Genomic DNA, 17,799 nt, shown 5'->3' on the forward strand with positions numbered 1-17,799 from the left:
AGGAGGTGCAAACTACTCAAAACAGTATAGTTAGTTAGTGTTGGAGTCCACTAAGATTTTTGGAGATCAATTAGGTGTCATCATCAAGTAGCAAAATAGGTGTCTTAGGTGTCGCTAGAATGGGGCAGTAGTGGTGTGCTGATATAAATAGTGGACTATATCATTAAGATATAAGGAACAAAGTGGGAGCCAGGACACAGCCCTGACAGACTACTTTATTTGCGGGAATCCAATCAGTAAGCCTGCCCAGGTTACCCCGATATACTCTGGCATAATTTTCTTTTTGCAGACAGATGACCAAAACTATGAGATCAAGGGGCATACCCATTTCTCGAAGAACCTGCCATAATTTAAAGTGGGGAACTAGGTTGAATTCTGACTTGAGATCGATGAAGGCAATATATAAGCTGCCTCTGATGATAAGAACCATCTTCCAAAAGTTCTGAATGAATTGAAAACCCTGAACAATAGTGCTAGTTTTCTAGTGAAAACAGATTAAAGGGAGTTATCATCTTGTATTTTGCGACCCAGTCATGGTTTTGAATTTTTTGGATACAGTCTATAAGTCTTATTGGTCCTGGCAGGTAAGGATCTGTCCCCCTTTTTAGAAACAAGAATAATCTCTGCTCCCTTCTATGAACTCGAGATGGAAGCTCCCTCTACTATGGCATTGGCATTGACAAAGGCAAGAATATACTTGAGTCAATTTTCTCAATCATAGACAAATAAGTCACCTGGAATATCATCTGGTCCAGAAGCTCTTCTAGTGGTAATATCATCACTGGAGGGGGATGTGAGTCTCATGCTCACTTAAACAATACCACAATGTTAATGTTGAATTAAGCTAATACAGGCCGTGGGTTGCTTGTGTTCCCATAACTGAAGATGAGACTTCACAGTTTGTTATGACCTTTCCTATCAAAGCAGGACCAATGATGATTTGTATGCAGATCTCTGGTGGGGCATAGTGGGTAAAAAATGATGAATTGAAAAGTTGACTGCCAGAGTCTGAGACTTTTTCTGCATGCATTATTTCCATTATCTTTGTGTTTTGATGAGTGTGACACTTAATTGTGGCGAGTATGCTCAGATGTGAGTCCTGTATACCCCCCAAGATTCAAACAATTCTTTACTAACAAGGCAAATGTATGTTAAAACTGATATGGATTGGAAGTGTTCTTGTTCAGAGAGGACCTGGCTTGTTATTATGGATGGGACATTTCCCTTTGGACCAAGGTTGATTTTCAGGTACCTTATCTCTGTCTGAAGTGGCACAGTAGGTGAAAAACCATGGACTGGAAAGTGGACTCAACTACCAGTGGCTAAAACTTTTCTTTTTGCAGGCATTTTGCCAATTATCACTGTATTTGAGCTAAAAAATGATGTTGAAGCATGTCCAGTCAGAGTTAAGAACTAAGAAAACCACCATTTTTGTGTTTGGGCATAACAATCAAAGCAGGTAATGCGATATTGTTGCAACATCTTAGTGCAACACTGCATTTAGAAATGTGGCACAGGCTGCCTTCTGCATGTGTTTTACTGTCAATACAAATTCTCTCAGGAAACTAAACACACCCTGGGAGCAATATTTAACTGCAGCACCTACTTCTAGCTTATTATTTGTTCTTCCTTCAAGGTATTTTTTCAAATGTAAAAAGGCTCTTACAAACCAGCTTCAGAGCCACAATGCTATACATACGTGAAGATTAAATCTTGATGAGTCAACATTAACATTAGAAGATTACTTTTGGGGTAAACAATACTCAAATTTGATCCTTAATCTCCTTAATTTTTTCCTTGAAGTCACAGACATTTAATTTTAGTCAAAATCATTTTTCTGAGATTTCCCTTGTTTAAACAAAAAATAGTATACCCTCTCTACTGCTCCCTATCCTTTCCCAAACCTGAACTCTTTCTTTTTTCTAACATATTACCTTTAATCTATCTGTCACCTTAAATCAAGTGACAGACAGGAGTAAAGGGCTGACATTTTCTCATAGGAAAAACAGAACTAATTGCCCAAAGATTTGAAGATCGGAATTTCAATTTTTAAGACAAAGTTGTGCTAGATAAAGATGGTTAGAATTTATAGAATCACCTAATTGAGCAAAAATATCCAATCATTAGATGAAAATACAAAATTAAAGAAAGCAAAAACTGACAAGTGTTGATAACCGCTGATACACATGATGAGGATCAAAGATATTTATTGCCAACCACCTTTAAAATCACTGCTTTATAGGTGAGTCAAGGTTAAGTCAAATATAGCTCATACACTCAAGTATCTCCACTTAGTAAGAACTAAATTCTACCTTTTCTTCTGTCATTCATTTGCAAGATTGATTAAATTTATCATAGAGGATTTACAAGAGAAGCGATAGCAGTACAAACTACTCACCCACTCATGCAAGGCATCATACAAATAAGGACTGGTGTACCTTAACCAACGCAAAACCATTTACCAGCCCACTAGGAAACTCAGATCCAGATTCCTTGCTCTGTCGCATCTGCCAGACATACAGCAGAGGCTGCTCCTTCACCCATCTAGGTGCTAAGACCTGGAATTACCTCCCCCTGCATATCAGAGCCTCACCATCGCTCTTGCAATTCAATTAGGACCTCATGACATGGATGTTCAATCAATAGGAGAACAGGCAGCATTATCTGACAGCGCCTCAAGACCCTCATGGGTGAAGCAGCCACACTCTACAAATCCTGATTGATTGATAGATACGTTAATTTTTCTAGCATCTAGCTGTTAAGCCTAACTTAAACCCTTATGCTGAGCCTCTACCATTGGGCTAATGCAGATAACATTCCTAACAATTCTGTGCAATCAGTCGCCATAGGGTTAAGCCAATGCCTTCCACCATATTGATTGGTAACACACAGCATCCCCACAGAAGGGTATATAGGAATATGTGCTGTATATTGAAAATTGACATATTTGTCTGTTTAAAATAAACAATTTGCTTCATTTATTCTAGATCGGCGTTTCAAACATTTTGTAAATCAAACAATTCATATATAAAAATAAACTATGCTGAAAAATCCCTAACACAAATTCATTATAAAGGATTTTTACCAGTGACTTGATCAGATTCGATGCTGGATTCTCCACATTATTTACTGTGTTTTCCTAAAACACAAAAAGTCGAACAATTAATGAGTTTATAAAGTACTTTGAAAGCTAACAAGTATATTGACAGTTTTCCCCCCAATCTGCAAAAAGTGCACTAATCAGCATAAAAGCATTCCTTGCATTTGGCTACATTCATATCAGAGTATCAGATAATATGCACCTTGGGCCAAAGCCCAGGCCGGGATTTTGCTGAAATGTTCAGCTCCTCACGAAGATGCAGTTACCTTGCATTTTCTGTTTTTATGTAGGTGGGTAAGAGTTTAAAATACTTCAAAGCAAAGGTGCAACCACCCTGGGAAACAGCCTTTACATTGCATTAATTAGCACGCAGTGCCTTTACCATCCATTTTTTATCACACAAATTTTTACCACACATATGAGTAGTCCTCAGTTCAGACTCGTGCCTTTTGCTTAAATGGTGTAAATCTGTTCAGTACATCCAGAGAAAATTAGAGTTAAAAATATAGATATATCTGGGCGGAGCCTAAACACACATCTCATCGTGAGATCTGATTGGCTGTCAGTACTTCATCCAAGAAGTATTGGCAGCCATCTTGGGACCAATATACACGATAGCACCTCATTAAAAAGCATTGCAGTTAATAGAAGGTTTTAAGACATTAGTTACATTAGAAATCATTTGTTGATGGTACCATATTCATTTTAGGAATTGTGGTGTGTTCTACTAAGGTGATTTTACCATGTGAAAAAGCCTTCTGCTGTGATATCATGAATCATGTTTGAGAGAAAACTATTTTCTCATGCTTTTCCCACAGAGGTTTGGAAGGTGATCCTTAAGCTAAACTGAGAGCATATTTTCTGTAAATTCACATTATCCCTCTCGTAGTCATGTGAGAATGAAGTCTGACCTTCTCAGTAAAACATGTACATCCAACAAGGCAGAGACTGTCAGTTGATTCCTTTGTGTTCTACTGCAGCTTCCCAGAGTCTTCTAAAGAACAACTAGAGCGCTAACAGTCTTACTTATGACAAACGTATTGCACACCTGAAGCCATCTTGATTGGAATAAAGTGGTAACATTTAATTTAAAAAGGAAGAAAATGAGAGGGTTCATTTTGCCATAGAAAGTATGATTAGTGCTGCAGACAGAAAAATTAGGGCACATTTTGAATGACTTCTCAAATCATCTTCTATTTGTTGAAAAAAAATTTGACATGCAGACTGAAACATTCACTTTCAATACCAGCAGCAGACTTCCCTGGTGAGCAGTAGCTTTACTACAGTGATCTAATAAGCAACTAGAGTGCTAACATTCTGAATTTATGGCAAATGTGTGACACATCTGAATGCCTTCCTGTTGGAAGCAAAGTAAAAAACTAGGGGTGGGCGGAATTTGCGTAATCGCGTTACGCAAATCTCCGCGAAACGGTAAAAAAGCTCCGCGAACATGCAGAAATTCTGCGAACACGCGGAATTGCTTGTTCGCGATACTTTTTTCCTGTTCGCAATCGCTGTTTGCGTGCTCGCGGTGAAATATCTCGCGAACACGCATATTGAGAACGCGAACAAGCAAAAAATTTGGCGAAGTTGCGGAACGTAGATTTTTTTGCAATTTTGCGTTCTCCGTGGAACGCGAAATTACCCAAATTTCGCAAATTCCGCGAACGGAACGGAATTTACCGCCCAGGCCTATAAAAAACTGAAAGTATTTCCTACTGGGGAGACTGTAGTAAATGAGGAAATTAGGAAACTTCATAACAAATAAGTCTCCCACAATGGCCACCAGAGACAAAAGAGCCCAAATGTAGCACAAATATCACCCAGATGTAGCCCAAGTATAGCCCAATGACAGAATGTCCCAGAGTGTTCTAACGAACAACTAGAGCGCTAACAGTCTTACTTATGACAAAAGTATGGCACACCTGAAGCCATCTTGATTGGAATAAATTGGTAACACTTAAAACATTTAATTTACAAAGGAACAAAATGAGGGGGTTAATTTTGCCATAGAAGTTAAGATTAGTGCTGCAGAAAGAAAAATTAGGGCACATTTTGACTTCTCAAATCCTCTTCTATTTCATAAAAAAATTCTGACATGCAGACTAAAACATGCACTTTGAATACCAGCAGCAGACTTCCCTGGTGAGCAGTAGCTTTACTACAGCGATCTAATGAGCAACTAACTAGAGTGCTAACATTCAGAATTTAAGGCAAATGTGTGACACATCTGAATGCCTTCTTGATGGAACCAAAGTAAAAAACTGAAAGTATTTCCTACTGAGGAGACTGCAGTAAATGAGGAAATTAGGAAACTTCATAACAAATAAATCTCCCAAGATGGCCCCCAGAGACAAAGAGCCCAAATGTAGCCCAAATATCACCCAGATGTAGCCCAAGTATAGCCCAATGACAGAATGTCCCAGAGTGTTATTATTGTTATTAGTGCCTTAAAAGTGGGGCTGCGGGGGTCCTATGCGGTAGCTGGGCCCAGTTCAAGTAAAGGGTCAGGGTCAGATGGGGCCCCTCTGGTGTGTAAGTTAATCATTACCAAGAGACAAATGACACTCGGTGAGTTTGATTTCCCCTGACACAATGGTGACCACCCTTTTAAGCATGCTATTGATGCTACTGGTGACAGGGCGTGCATTTGTTTGCCCGATGCGCTTCCCCATGATATGTTTTAAAACAAATAAAACAGTTTGCAGCTGTCAGGGTAAGCCAGGAATTTAAACTTGAACTTGGGGGCACTCATCTCATTGCATCTGAAGGCCTCGTAAGGGGGTGGCACTGCCCTGCCTCTTCCTGTCGCTGAAGGACGCAGATGGGCCCACCCTGGGTGTGGCCCGGGCACGCCCGCGCATGTCCTGCACTGCTGGAGCGGCGATGTACTTTTCCGCACCGCCTGACACAGACACAGTGATGTCAGTGCCTTCTGGGGCTTGGAGTCGCCCCTGGATTGTGGTGCTGGCTGTGGCTGTAGCTCTGGTGCTGCCTCTCGCTGCTGGTGGCTCCTGCGCTGCGGGAGCTGCGATGGGCTTTTACACGCCTCCGGGCGTGAACACAGTGATGTCAGCACCTCCCGGCGCTTAACTTGTGGGGCTTGCAGTCCCCCCTGGATTGTGCTGCTGGCTGTGGCTGTAGCTCCAGTGCTGCCTCTCGCTGATGGCGGCTTCCGCGCTCCATGCGAGGGCAGCAATGCGTCAGTTCTGTGCTGAGGGTGATGTACCGGTTCTGAGACAGGGCAGTTCTGGAGGTGATGTACTGTGTTTCTCCATGCAGTAGGGGTGATATATTGATCTTTTCCACACAGTGGTGGCAATGCAGTAGTTCTGAAGCAGCTGTACTGAAGGTGATACTCAGGATCCATGTATGATACATCAATCCTGCTTCTGCAACAGCGGTGATGCATTGATTCTGCTCTCGATGCAATGGTCACTTTAGGCCCACTTCAAAGGGTCCAGGACTGGGGTGCCACACCTTGGCAGGGCACTGTCGAAATGTCGTCGGAGACTGGTTTAAAGTTTTTTATATCCCCGAGACTTCAGATTAGGAGGCCAGCCAGCTAGCCCTTGACTGACTCTGCGTTCAAGTGATGCAGCTCCAGTCCTTCTCACCCAGGTAAGAGAGATCAGCAGGCAGCCGGTCAACACAGCAAGGCAGGAATTGAGCAAACAGCAGTCCAGCAGAATGGCTTTCCTTTAGCAGCACAGTAGTTCTTCTTTCTGGCAGAGTGGTCACAGGTCCAGAAGAGTACTCAAGTCATGGTGTAAGAATTCCAGTACTTGTACGCAGTTGTTCCATTGAAGTGGGGGAGACTTCAAGGAGATTTGTATGAAATGCACAGAGGTCCTCCTTTACTGCCCTGGCTCCAGACACACTACAGGAGGGTATATTGACATTTGTGTGGGGACAGGACATATCCTGTTCAGGTGTACGTGTAAGGCTTTGCTCAGTTCCTCTCTCCCATCTCCCAGGATGGCCCATCAAGTCACACTTAAGCTCCCATTACATATGGCTGTCCAGGGAAAATACACAAAGCCCAGCTGTCACCCTCCCCGAACATGTATCAGAGACAGGCACCAGCAACCAAATTGCTAAAGTAGGAAAAGGCCAACTTTCTAAAAGTGACATTTTCAGACTAGCAATTTAAAATCAACTTTACCATAAGTTATGATTTTAAATTGTGAGTCCAGAGACACGCCAATCAAAATGTCTTTCTCTTAGCAATTGAAAATTACACTTAAAAATGTAATAAGGTGATCCCAATGTTATGATAGATAGGCCTTGCATTAGTAAAAAACGAATTTGAGAGCTTTTCCCTACTAGGAAATGCTAAACTTAAAGGTACAATACATTGCATCCTGCCCCCTGGGTTGTCCAGAGCCTACCATAGGGGTGACTAATATTCTTAAAAAGGGAAGGGATTATACCTGGCAAGATGTTTATCTTGTCAGGTCGAAATAGCAATTTACATTGCACACACAAGCCCTGCTACATCAGGCCTGAGCCATAGTTAGAGGGCTACTTAAGTGGGTGGCACAATAATTGCTGCAGGACCACTAGTAGCATTTAATTTACAGGTCCTGGGCACATGTAGTGCGCTTTACGAAGGACTTTCAAGTAGAACCAATGTTAACATGTTTACAGGAGAGAGCACAGGCACATTAGCACTGGTTACTAGTAATAAAGTGAACAGAGTCCTAAAGCCAGCAAAAGCGAGGTCAGAAAAAGTAGAGGAGATAGGAAAAATGTTGGAGGGAAGCCCACAATGAGGCAGGCAGGACTAACAGAAATTCATATTTATTTTGTAATGCGGTTTTGATTTCCTTTATCTTTCAACTGTAAAGTATTTTTAATAATAAGTCTCCCCTTCAAACAGATTTTGTACTCATGATGTAATCGGACTACTTGGCGATGCATGTATCTTGTGCTGTAGATAACGCACACATGATAGAAAATGAGATGAGTGTAGATGAAAGATACTGGGTGTAAACATTATGTTCCTGAGCATTATAAACACATGTGGCCCAATATGTCAGTTGACGGGAGACTTGAGTAAAATTTAAATTACACCAAAGATCTGCCCTTCCTGCTGGTTACCTTCTAGTGAAAGAAAACTCTTTATGATGTGGAATTACAACTCAAATATGTGCCAATTATCTACAATTAGTTTGAAATATGTTGCAGATGATGAAAAGAAACCATCTAGTAATGATAGCCACTAGTAAATATGTTGCAAAAATCTGAATTTACTAGTATCATTATGTTATATTTAATGAAAATATATTTTTTATTTTAAATGAATTCTTCTCTTTCCTCAATCCTTTGTGAAACAAGGGATAGTTAGTCTACTTTTCAACATTAAGTCAGCTTTGGTGGCCCCATTAATATATCACATTAGAGCGCATAGCCACTTGAACGCTTACTTCAATGCGGCCACCATCTGTCTAGACATATGCGTGCTCTCACTCACCGAGGTGGCACAGGAAGCCATCAACCACTCTTTTGCAGGTGCAGCATGCCACGAGTCATTGCACGTCGTTGCCAGCATGTGCCGCATTTTAGCATAACAATAACTGTGGTAGTCACCAAGACAATGACTACAGCACCTTTTAAGATTGCATTTTATGTTGCTATAATCTATGTGTCTTGTCCTTTTTCTCCCCCGACAGGTTTTTTTGACAAGTGTCATTAAGTACGCTGACACTTACACCACACACCTTAGCGCATGTGTAGGTACCTCACTGGATTCATGTGGCATTTTTCACCTTTGCCACTCACTACTCTCACTCACCTGGTCCTGAAGAAAGCCCTATCACACGTCTTTAATGGGCTGAAACATGTATACCTAAACAAATAGTCAACTAACGATAATAATCTCCTGATAGTTGCATCACATATATATCTTTTAACCATATCCTGAGCCGCCAATATTAAAGTCTAAAGGCAAGGATTCTCAGAGATATTTTTAACATAATCAATTCACGTCACATCACATATCTGCACCGCACCAGCTCCGCTGTAACCAGGCATTATAGCACAACCCCGGGGACATTCGGCAAACCGGTTGGGACCTCAATGATGATGCATGACTCCAACTAGGTTGGTGTGTGAGGGGTCTTTTAAGTACACCTAATGGGTCCATGTACTTACCACACATAGTGATTGCAACACACATGCATAGTGGGTTCATCCACATTATTTAAGTCTAGCATTACATTGGGGATCAGGACGTACCCCCTTTTCTTTCCCTCGCCCTCTTCTTGTTTTTCCAGTTATAATGTTTTTGCCATTCATTCACATCTCTTACTGTTGAGCGACTCGTACTGTTTACCTTTACCGCTGAACATGCACTCCATGGATATTCGCTGCAGGAGTCTAAAGGGACAATGCGCAACAAACCCAACTGAAAATGGGTCTGTTGAAAGCCCAATCAGAATTTAGTATAGGAATGGGGCTGACATTGCTTCACCCAATTCCAACCTGTGCTATCTAAAAAGCATCACCTCCTGAGCCGGTCTCTAGCTTCAGGCATGCTGCACTGATTTGGACATGCATTGTATGTTCATGGCTTGTAAATGTTTGAGGGGAGCTCACATGTAGCATGGCTCTCAATTCACAATACTATATTGATACTCCTTTCCCATTGCTGATGACCCTTAATGCTGTCAGCACAGAGACAACAGAAATGAAAGCACTCAAATGAACAGGTCTGTCCGTTCACTTGTATTAATGTTTGCTCCTTTAGCTGTGAGAGGCAACTTCTCTATTATTATATGTATGAGTTGATGCGGCCGTGCTCCATATGCCAAAGCAACCACTATTTTACACTAGAATTTTGTGAATATCTAAAAGTAGTAATGTTCTCAAAATGGTACCAGTAAAATGACTCTTATATCTTACTCACAAATGGAACTACCTTTGTGAATAGCCTACTCAGTCTATTATTTCAACAGGAAAAAGAAAAGTAGAACTATAACAAAGTATGTACTATACTGCACCCTAAACACACTACACAAAGGCTGGCCATATAGTGCAAGCCTATGAGGATATAATGCACAGGAAGCATGTATAACATCGAATATCTTAACTTGACAAGAGTCAAAAGAAACTACATGTTCCTCCTATTGCTGTTTGAATCTAAATCAAAAATTCACAGGACTCCTTCCAACAAGAAAGGTTGACATGTTTCAGGCAATGCAATTAAATGCCTTCTCAGGACTGAGGAAGTCAAGGAAAATAATATCAAAATGCCTAGGTTAAGGCATAAATACCTCAGGTTCCATATTCGATAGGTGAAAGCGCTTTGCCTGCATGTTTGGTTTGGTCAGTAAGGTAGAAAGATTTAGGAGTATATGAAGGGGACAATGAATTGTAGGGAGGAGTACTTTCCCACCTCCGTGTTTATTAGATTATTATTTTCCGTCATTGACTAGAGAAGACGTGTACTAGCAAGGGAAAGCTGGAAATATGTACATATGACCGTGTGATTATTAGGTGGTCATGGGAACATGCACACAAACTGAATTACGGGAAAGAGACAATGTGGTACCTTGAAGATGTGGAATTACAATGAGAAGTTAAAAATACAGTTGTTTTTGATAGCTGTACATCTAGTTTAAATCAAATGGATACAGAAGGCAGGACTGAAACTGACTATTGAGACTAAATAAGGGCAATTTAAGATAAAAAAACTTGTTAGATAGGAGCACCAATGATCTTGAAACAGCTAATACTGAGATTGGTATGGAGAGTGTCTGAGAAGACATTGGTTATCAATATTGCACGATAGGAGATGAACAGAGTGTGTGTTTTGGTCAGTGACATCAAATTGGTTAGTCCAAGCTTGTTTTAAAGAATTGGAGATCATAGAGATGAAAAAATGGGCTCCTGGGCATATTCCTAAATATAATGGGGGGTGCTTTCCAACCAAAAGAAAAAGAGTTATTTGTCTGGGGAGTGGGAGGAGATATTCAAATACATATGTGTTACTTTACTTGCTGATTATGGTTGTATTCTCTTCAATGCCTAAATGCTGGGGGTGCTTTTAATTGTGAGCTCTGCCTTTCCTGAATTAAAGTAGACTATTGATAAATTATTCTAATGGTGTTCCTTCTCTATGCTTTCATACAGCCTTCTTCTGACATAGAGAAGAAACAGAGGGTAGCAGAGATTCATGCTTCCATTGATATCCAACAAGTCTGTGGAAATGAGTTGAACACTATAAGGGTACACTTGCACTTTTCTACCATCTACCACTTACCTTAAGTCCTTAGAGACCGCAGAGAGACTCTCAAAATAGGGGAAGATTATTCATCACCATGAATGTACATCTAATAGTGTCATTTACTTTGCTGGTTAGTCAAAAAGATTGTCATGTTTTCCAGGACAAGGTTTTGACTTCACAGTGCAGTACAGTTAGTCATCTATGGGTAGCTAAGTGAGAAATGGGTAACAGAGGAGAGCAGTTTTATAGCAGCAACACTTACATCGATTCCTATGATCTGTGAAGACCCAGTGAGAGAGGGTGAAGTATATTATGCACAAATGCACTGCCAGGATAGAACGCATAAGCTCCTTGTTTTGGCAGTTGGATCTGTAGATCAAGCAGGCCATACACAAACTACACTATCTATTGGAAAAAATACCATGCGTATGAAAAAAGACCAGGGTCTTAGATTAAATAAAGATGAAGGACTACATTATGGAGTTGACAAAAATACACTTACCAAAGCTTCAGTTACTGCTTCAAGAACCGGAAGAAGACAACCCACATCTTTCTAAAAGACAATGTAAAATAAATAGTTACAAGAAAGAACAAAAAGGACAACTTCATTTGTGTAAGATACCATTTCAGTTTTCAAAAGCAGTGTTAATTTTTTTAGATACATACCTCTTACCTCTAACTGAAAGGGGGCATGAAACATTGTATGATAAATCATTGGCATGTAGATAATATAGCAACAAGGTTTGGGAAAGCCAATAGTTCCCGTCTTTGGGACCTATTGGCTATGCAAGCTGTTTTACCAAAGCTGTAGAGCATTCCCCAATACTTTTCAATATGGCTAAGGCAGAACATTTTTAAAAGCCTGTGATGCTGTAGCTCAACTTATTTTAAAGGCAAGCAGAACACGTATGCGCCTACAAAATTACAATAGCCTTGTTTTTTTCATTTGCTAATCCAAGTTGAATCGCTAAAAAAAAACAGAATATGTGATAGAGTTTTAACTTTTAAAGCGAGTGTGGGAAGCAACACAGAGGCCATAGTTAGGAGGCAATGCAAAGCAAACGGGTGAGAGGGAGAGGTAGAGAGCAATGTGGAAAGCAGGGGGAAAAGGACCAGGGCAAGAAAGTAATATGGGGAGAACCACATAAGGATAAGCACATCACAGAGTGAATAAAGGGGACAAGTACATTAGCAAGTAAGAATAATATGCAGCATGTAGGAGGAAGTCAAATATACTTAAGCACTCCATGCATTCTCATGGAGTGCTTAATGCAAAAGTAGGGCCCAGAAAGTGAGTACTACTTGGGCACAAGTAAATTGACAATGATCCAGGGGATGCATTTCTGGCAGCATTGCTGCTGTTGCAGTGGGACTACATAACCCAGCAGCCCACAGACAGGAGGAAGGGCGCCAGCTATCTTTTGTGCTCTGTCCCGCTCTGTGACACCCACAGCGTGGGACACTCCTGCACCAACGGAGCTTGGAAGAGACTGGGCCCCCTCTCTTGACTACAGTATCCAGCTTTGCCTACAGTTCCCCAAAAACTTCAAAATGGGCAAAAGGAAAATTAATGTGTACCATGCTAGCATCCTTTGCAAAGCATCTAAGTTTATGACTAATAATTCAAGTAATTTTAAGGGTGTGATTGAAAGAGAAATTAGCAGTACTGAAGAGCGCAAACCTACAATGCAAAACTCAACTGAAGAAATGTTCGAAACTCCATCAATAAACTCTATTCCAAATCTACCTGGTAGCAAGAAGGCTGTGACTGAGACGGTATCAACAAACCCAGGTGGTTGAAAACGCTGCTAGTACCTGTCTCACAGTGATCCAGAAAGTTAAGCATATGCTGGGCTTTCAGGGTAAGGTTCACACAAATACACAAAAGAATGGGCCAGTCAGTTGACGTGCTTTCATTGATGAGCCACACCATGGAAAACAGGGTGGAGTGGTCGCCGGGGGCAAGTGTCTCTATTTTCAGCACAAACGTTATATGGTCAGGCATGTTTTTCCTTATCTCAGAGGGGCATTACTGGTAAATACAAGGGTAGTGCTTTACCTGTGGGCTTCATTTATAAAACTCCAGAGATAAGTGATTTTGCCAACAAGCAGATGGTTGATCAGAGGCATGATTACTCCCTATACAATGTCACTATTATGAATCGATTTGCTGGTCTGGGGTATTTGGATGCAAACGATTGCCTCAATGGTCCAACAAACTGACCTTGATGTACTTATGTTGAGCCTTAGGAACAAAGAAATGGAAAGGTTCATGTGTAATAATTACAAGTGTATTAGCCATGATTAAGTAACATCAATCACAAAACACTACCTGCCAGAACACTTTTACTTGTGATCAAAGCAATTGTAATCAGTTAGCTCCAAGTATTACTGAACCGATTTCAATAGCATTGCAAAAGGTTATCTGTCAGAAAACTGCTACTTGTGGTTTAAGTAATTTGAATCAGTTACCTTCCAGAACCACTGAACCAATTTCTAACCAAAATAAAAAATGGCGCCTTTGGCTGGCGATGAAATAGGACGCACCTCACTGTGTCTCCGTTTCCCTGTGGCCGGACTATACTTATCTGATGGCATCGGGACCTGGGAGGGGATAGCGGGACTAGTGCTGACCAGCTACTAGTTGCCTGCTGCCCATTGTGAGTGCCTGGAGCCCCTGGGGGTGAATTGCTGACCTGAAACATCGAGGCCTGGGAGCCAGAAAAGCCTGGGTTTGACATCTTGAAACCAGGCTGAGGCAGGGGCAAGGGGCTCTTGAGGGCCAGGGGCCAATCTTTAAAGTGCATCGGGCCCTCTGCTGTGGCCACCCTAAGATGCAGATGTAGCCCGCCCGCCGGAGAGCGATACCACCATCTTGGGGGACTGTTGTTTGATGGAGACCTTGGGTGTCTGACTCCATGGGGCTTGGAGCCTCGATCCCCTGGTCTTGGCAGGAAGAAGCTGGCCAGGTTGGGCTCAGGAGGGGCCCATACGGCCAGGATTGGGCACACATCGGACCCCCAGTTGCTCGCATAGGAAAGCTCTGGGTGGGCGGCCCATGCTTCGGCTTTCCCCAAGGTGTCTGGGCCTGACTGCAGGGTACAGTGAGGGAGCGGTGGTGAGCCTGTGGGCCCCCTTGAGTGTGCTGGTGTCGGGGTCTGAAGATGTCCCACCCCTGGGTCTGATATTGGGACTGGGGTTCCGGCATTAAGGTGAGAGACTTCCTTGACATATCATCTGTGCACCTGCTTGCGGCATGGGACTTGCAGTGCCTGGCGGTGTGATTGGCTGCCTTATTGGATGGCAGGTGTTCCCACCGCCTCCTCCTGAGTGACCGAAGGAGCTGAGGCCTGCTGCTCAGGACAGATCTCTATAGTTGGTGCCAGAGGCTCGGGAACTGCTCTACCTCATGATGGACTCCTGCCCCAGCAGCCCTGACCTGCGCACTGCTCGACCCAGGATCTCTATATGCCCGGAATGGACAGCTGTACCGCGCTCAAGGCACATGTCCCAGTCCAAGGAAAAGTCGACCTCCCAGGCTAAATAAGACATCATACAGCATCTCCGTTCCATGGATGGCGCTCAATCTCCCACTCATTCTCCTCTGGCCTCTGTGGCAACTTTCCTACAAACACCTTGAGTACAGTTGCAGCCAACTAACATGCTCCACCTGGCCCTTGGTGTCTGCCCTGGTGGCCTCGTCATCTTGATATGCAGACAAGTGATGCACAAGCTGGAATTCCTGGGCCTAACCTGACAGGGCTGTCCCCTGATTGGTTTCAGGTCTGCCTCAGTAGCTTCCCCTCTGCCTCCACTTCCCATCTTTAGAGCGGTTCATGTTTGGAGCTGACCCAATGCTCTCCTGGGTCCAAGAAAGGACTCCTGTGTTATGTGGTCAGCCGCCAGGACAAGAGGCTGGGACTTGCAAAGAAGATTTTCTCAGCCCCTGTTCAACTTGTCCCCATGGGGAGTGACTTCCTCAGAATAGACCTGGTTTCCACCAATGGAACATTCCAGGACTTGAATGGCTCGTTATGGCCCTGTTGGCATTATTGAATTTGTTCTTGCTGTCTTACTCCTCTTTTTCCTCTCCATTTTGTCCCTGAAGCCCTGGGATTAGAAGTAACCCTGGGCGGACAACTAAGTTTGCGTAGTTTGTGCTACTTTGCGCTACACGATTTGCACATAGCACAGTGAAAAATCACACAGCGTAGCGTAGTTGACAATTTTTGCTCGCTCGCGGTCCTCAACATCAAATTGGCGACAGAGAGCAAACAAAACAACATCCCAGCGAGACTTTTTCCTCGTTCGTGATCAGCAACATCAAGTTGCCGATCGCAAGCATAGAAAATAAACCTCCGGGCGAGATTCTCAATGCGGGGAGGTCAGGTTTCTCATTGCGAGTGGTCGCGTATGCTCGCGACTGCTCGCGCTGAGAAACTACCAGTCTGCGTTGAGAAAGCTGCCGCTCGAGTAAAAATCTACTAGAGCGGCAGAGAATGACAGATCACACTGTGCAAGATGCCATTTTCAATGATTGCACAGTGCGGACAAGCATCCGGCACTGTGCAATCATCGCGAACAGAGCACTCTGCAGTTCGCATAGTGCTATGCGTATCTCGCGTAGTGCACTTCGCGAAGCTACGCGTAGCGCTACTACGTGAACTAGAAGGTTACTGCAACTTTTTCTTGCTACTTTCTTTTGTCATGGGGGCCTGTCAGACTGCCTCCTGCTAAATAAGTGGGATAAAACATATTAGGATCTTTCTCCTATCCTTACCTCTGCGGGTGGCAGGGCTTTCTCTTGTCGGCCAATAATTGGCAAACTACACTCCACTCTGACACACCCCACACAAATACCAATGATACAGGTCAGATTTATTTCACTTAATGTGAAAGGTCTCAATTCCCCCAATAAGCACAGGCAGGTTTGATGATAACTCTTGCTGCAAGACCCTGAGGTTATTTTCTTACATGAAATGCACCTCTTGCGCTCAGATACACACCGCATGGCACATCCAAAGCACCCAACTCAATACTGGACGACTTTTACATCCAGGATGGCAGGAGTTGCTATTCTGTTTAAGGTGGGTTTCAATTTACAGGTTGCTAAATTGGTCCGTTACCTTAAAATTAGAGCTCAGCATAACACCATATCCCTTACCTTGATAAATATCTATGCCCCAAGCAATCTCAGGACACATATCTCAGGACACTCCTCAAGGACTTAGCTGCAAAAGAAGATAGACAGCTGCTCTTAAGGGGGGACTTCAATCTGGTTTAGGATCATGAGCTGAACTGTAGCGAGAACTCCTTTCAGGGCATGAGGACGATGTCGGCCGCTTTGAAGAAGGACATTATGACCCTAGGCCTGGTAGATGCATAATGCTATAAGTCCCCTGATGCAGAGGACTACACTTTTTTTTCCCCATGTCCACCGCTCGTACTCACGCATCAACTATTTCTTCTTATCACATTCACTTGTCTGGTTCCTTGAAGCAGCGAGCATCTTCGATATCTCTATCTCAGCCTATGCACACCTTGAGAAAACCCTGAGGGTGTTGGGGTGGCACCCTGCTCTGCACCGCATTTGCGGCTCCCCTCTCACATCTTAAGTTACCCGGGGAACAATGCAGAAATTTGGAGAGAGATTCAATCCTATTTTGAGACAAATTCTCTCACCAACACTGATGAGCATACTTTAAGGCAGCTATCTGCGGCACTGTCACTTCAATCATAATTGCCCATACCAGGGAGGCCCGGCTGTTAGAAAACGGGCTAGCTAGGGACATAAAGGGCCTGGGGCACGTGGACCATACTGCACCTTTGAGGCTGCAAAAGAAGCAGCTGGCCTTGCTACGTGGTCAATTGTGGGCATTGATGGTAAACAAAGCAGAGCGCTCATTTCCTTATATTGAAACAAAAATACTATGAAGGTGGGAACAAGGTCCACTCCCTTCTAGCCTGCTGGTTTCATACCTGAATTTACTGCTCCCACATTGCTAAGGTCAAAAATGAGGATGGCACGTGGGCCATCTCCACAAACGACAAACAGCGGGCATTCCACGTATTCTATTCTGTCCTATATAGCCAAGGGGAGAGGTGGGCCCCTTCCATGCTTCGTGCCCATGGCCACCTCTGGAGTGGGTCCACAAGCACAGTCTAGAGGCCCCGTTTACACTATATGAAGTGTGTCGGGCACTGAAAGACCTTCTGGTGGGCAGAGCCCCAGGCCTAGACGGGCTTACAGTGTCTTTCTACCACTTGTTTGTGCCCCAACTTACAGTTCCTTCTCTGACACTACTAGCTTGATGCCTACACTGACCATGGCTGAGATAGTTTGAATACCCAAGCTGGGCAAAGACCCGTTGCTCTACATATCGTACTGCCTTATCGCCCTCCTTAATCCAGATGCCAAGATATACACCAAGCTCCTGGCAAACTGGTTGGAGCCCTATCTACTGGGTCT

The 17,799-nt window shown here is 43.1% G+C and overlaps 1 protein-coding gene across 2 annotated transcripts in view; it reads right to left on the minus strand.

Annotated features, from left to right (window-relative positions):
* Window positions 1–17,799, minus strand: part of LOC146811144 (uncharacterized) — a 217,621-nt gene that overhangs the window by 139,260 nt on the left and 60,562 nt on the right. For both annotated transcript variants that reach the window (XR_014966688.1, XM_085618211.1), the window contains exons 5-6: window positions 11,833–11,883; window positions 3,086–3,139 (exon numbers count right to left, since the gene is read on the minus strand). Coding sequence is in view for 1 of the 2 variants with exons in the window: in XM_085618211.1 (XP_085474337.1) it covers window positions 3,086–3,139; window positions 11,833–11,883 (105 nt within the window). In the remaining variant the exon portion in view is untranslated. The remainder of the gene's footprint in view (window positions 1–3,085; window positions 3,140–11,832; window positions 11,884–17,799) is intronic.

This window comes from Triturus cristatus, chromosome 7 (genome assembly GCF_964204655.1).
Source record: "Triturus cristatus chromosome 7, aTriCri1.1, whole genome shotgun sequence".
Taxonomy (NCBI): Eukaryota; Metazoa; Chordata; class Amphibia; order Caudata; family Salamandridae; genus Triturus; species Triturus cristatus.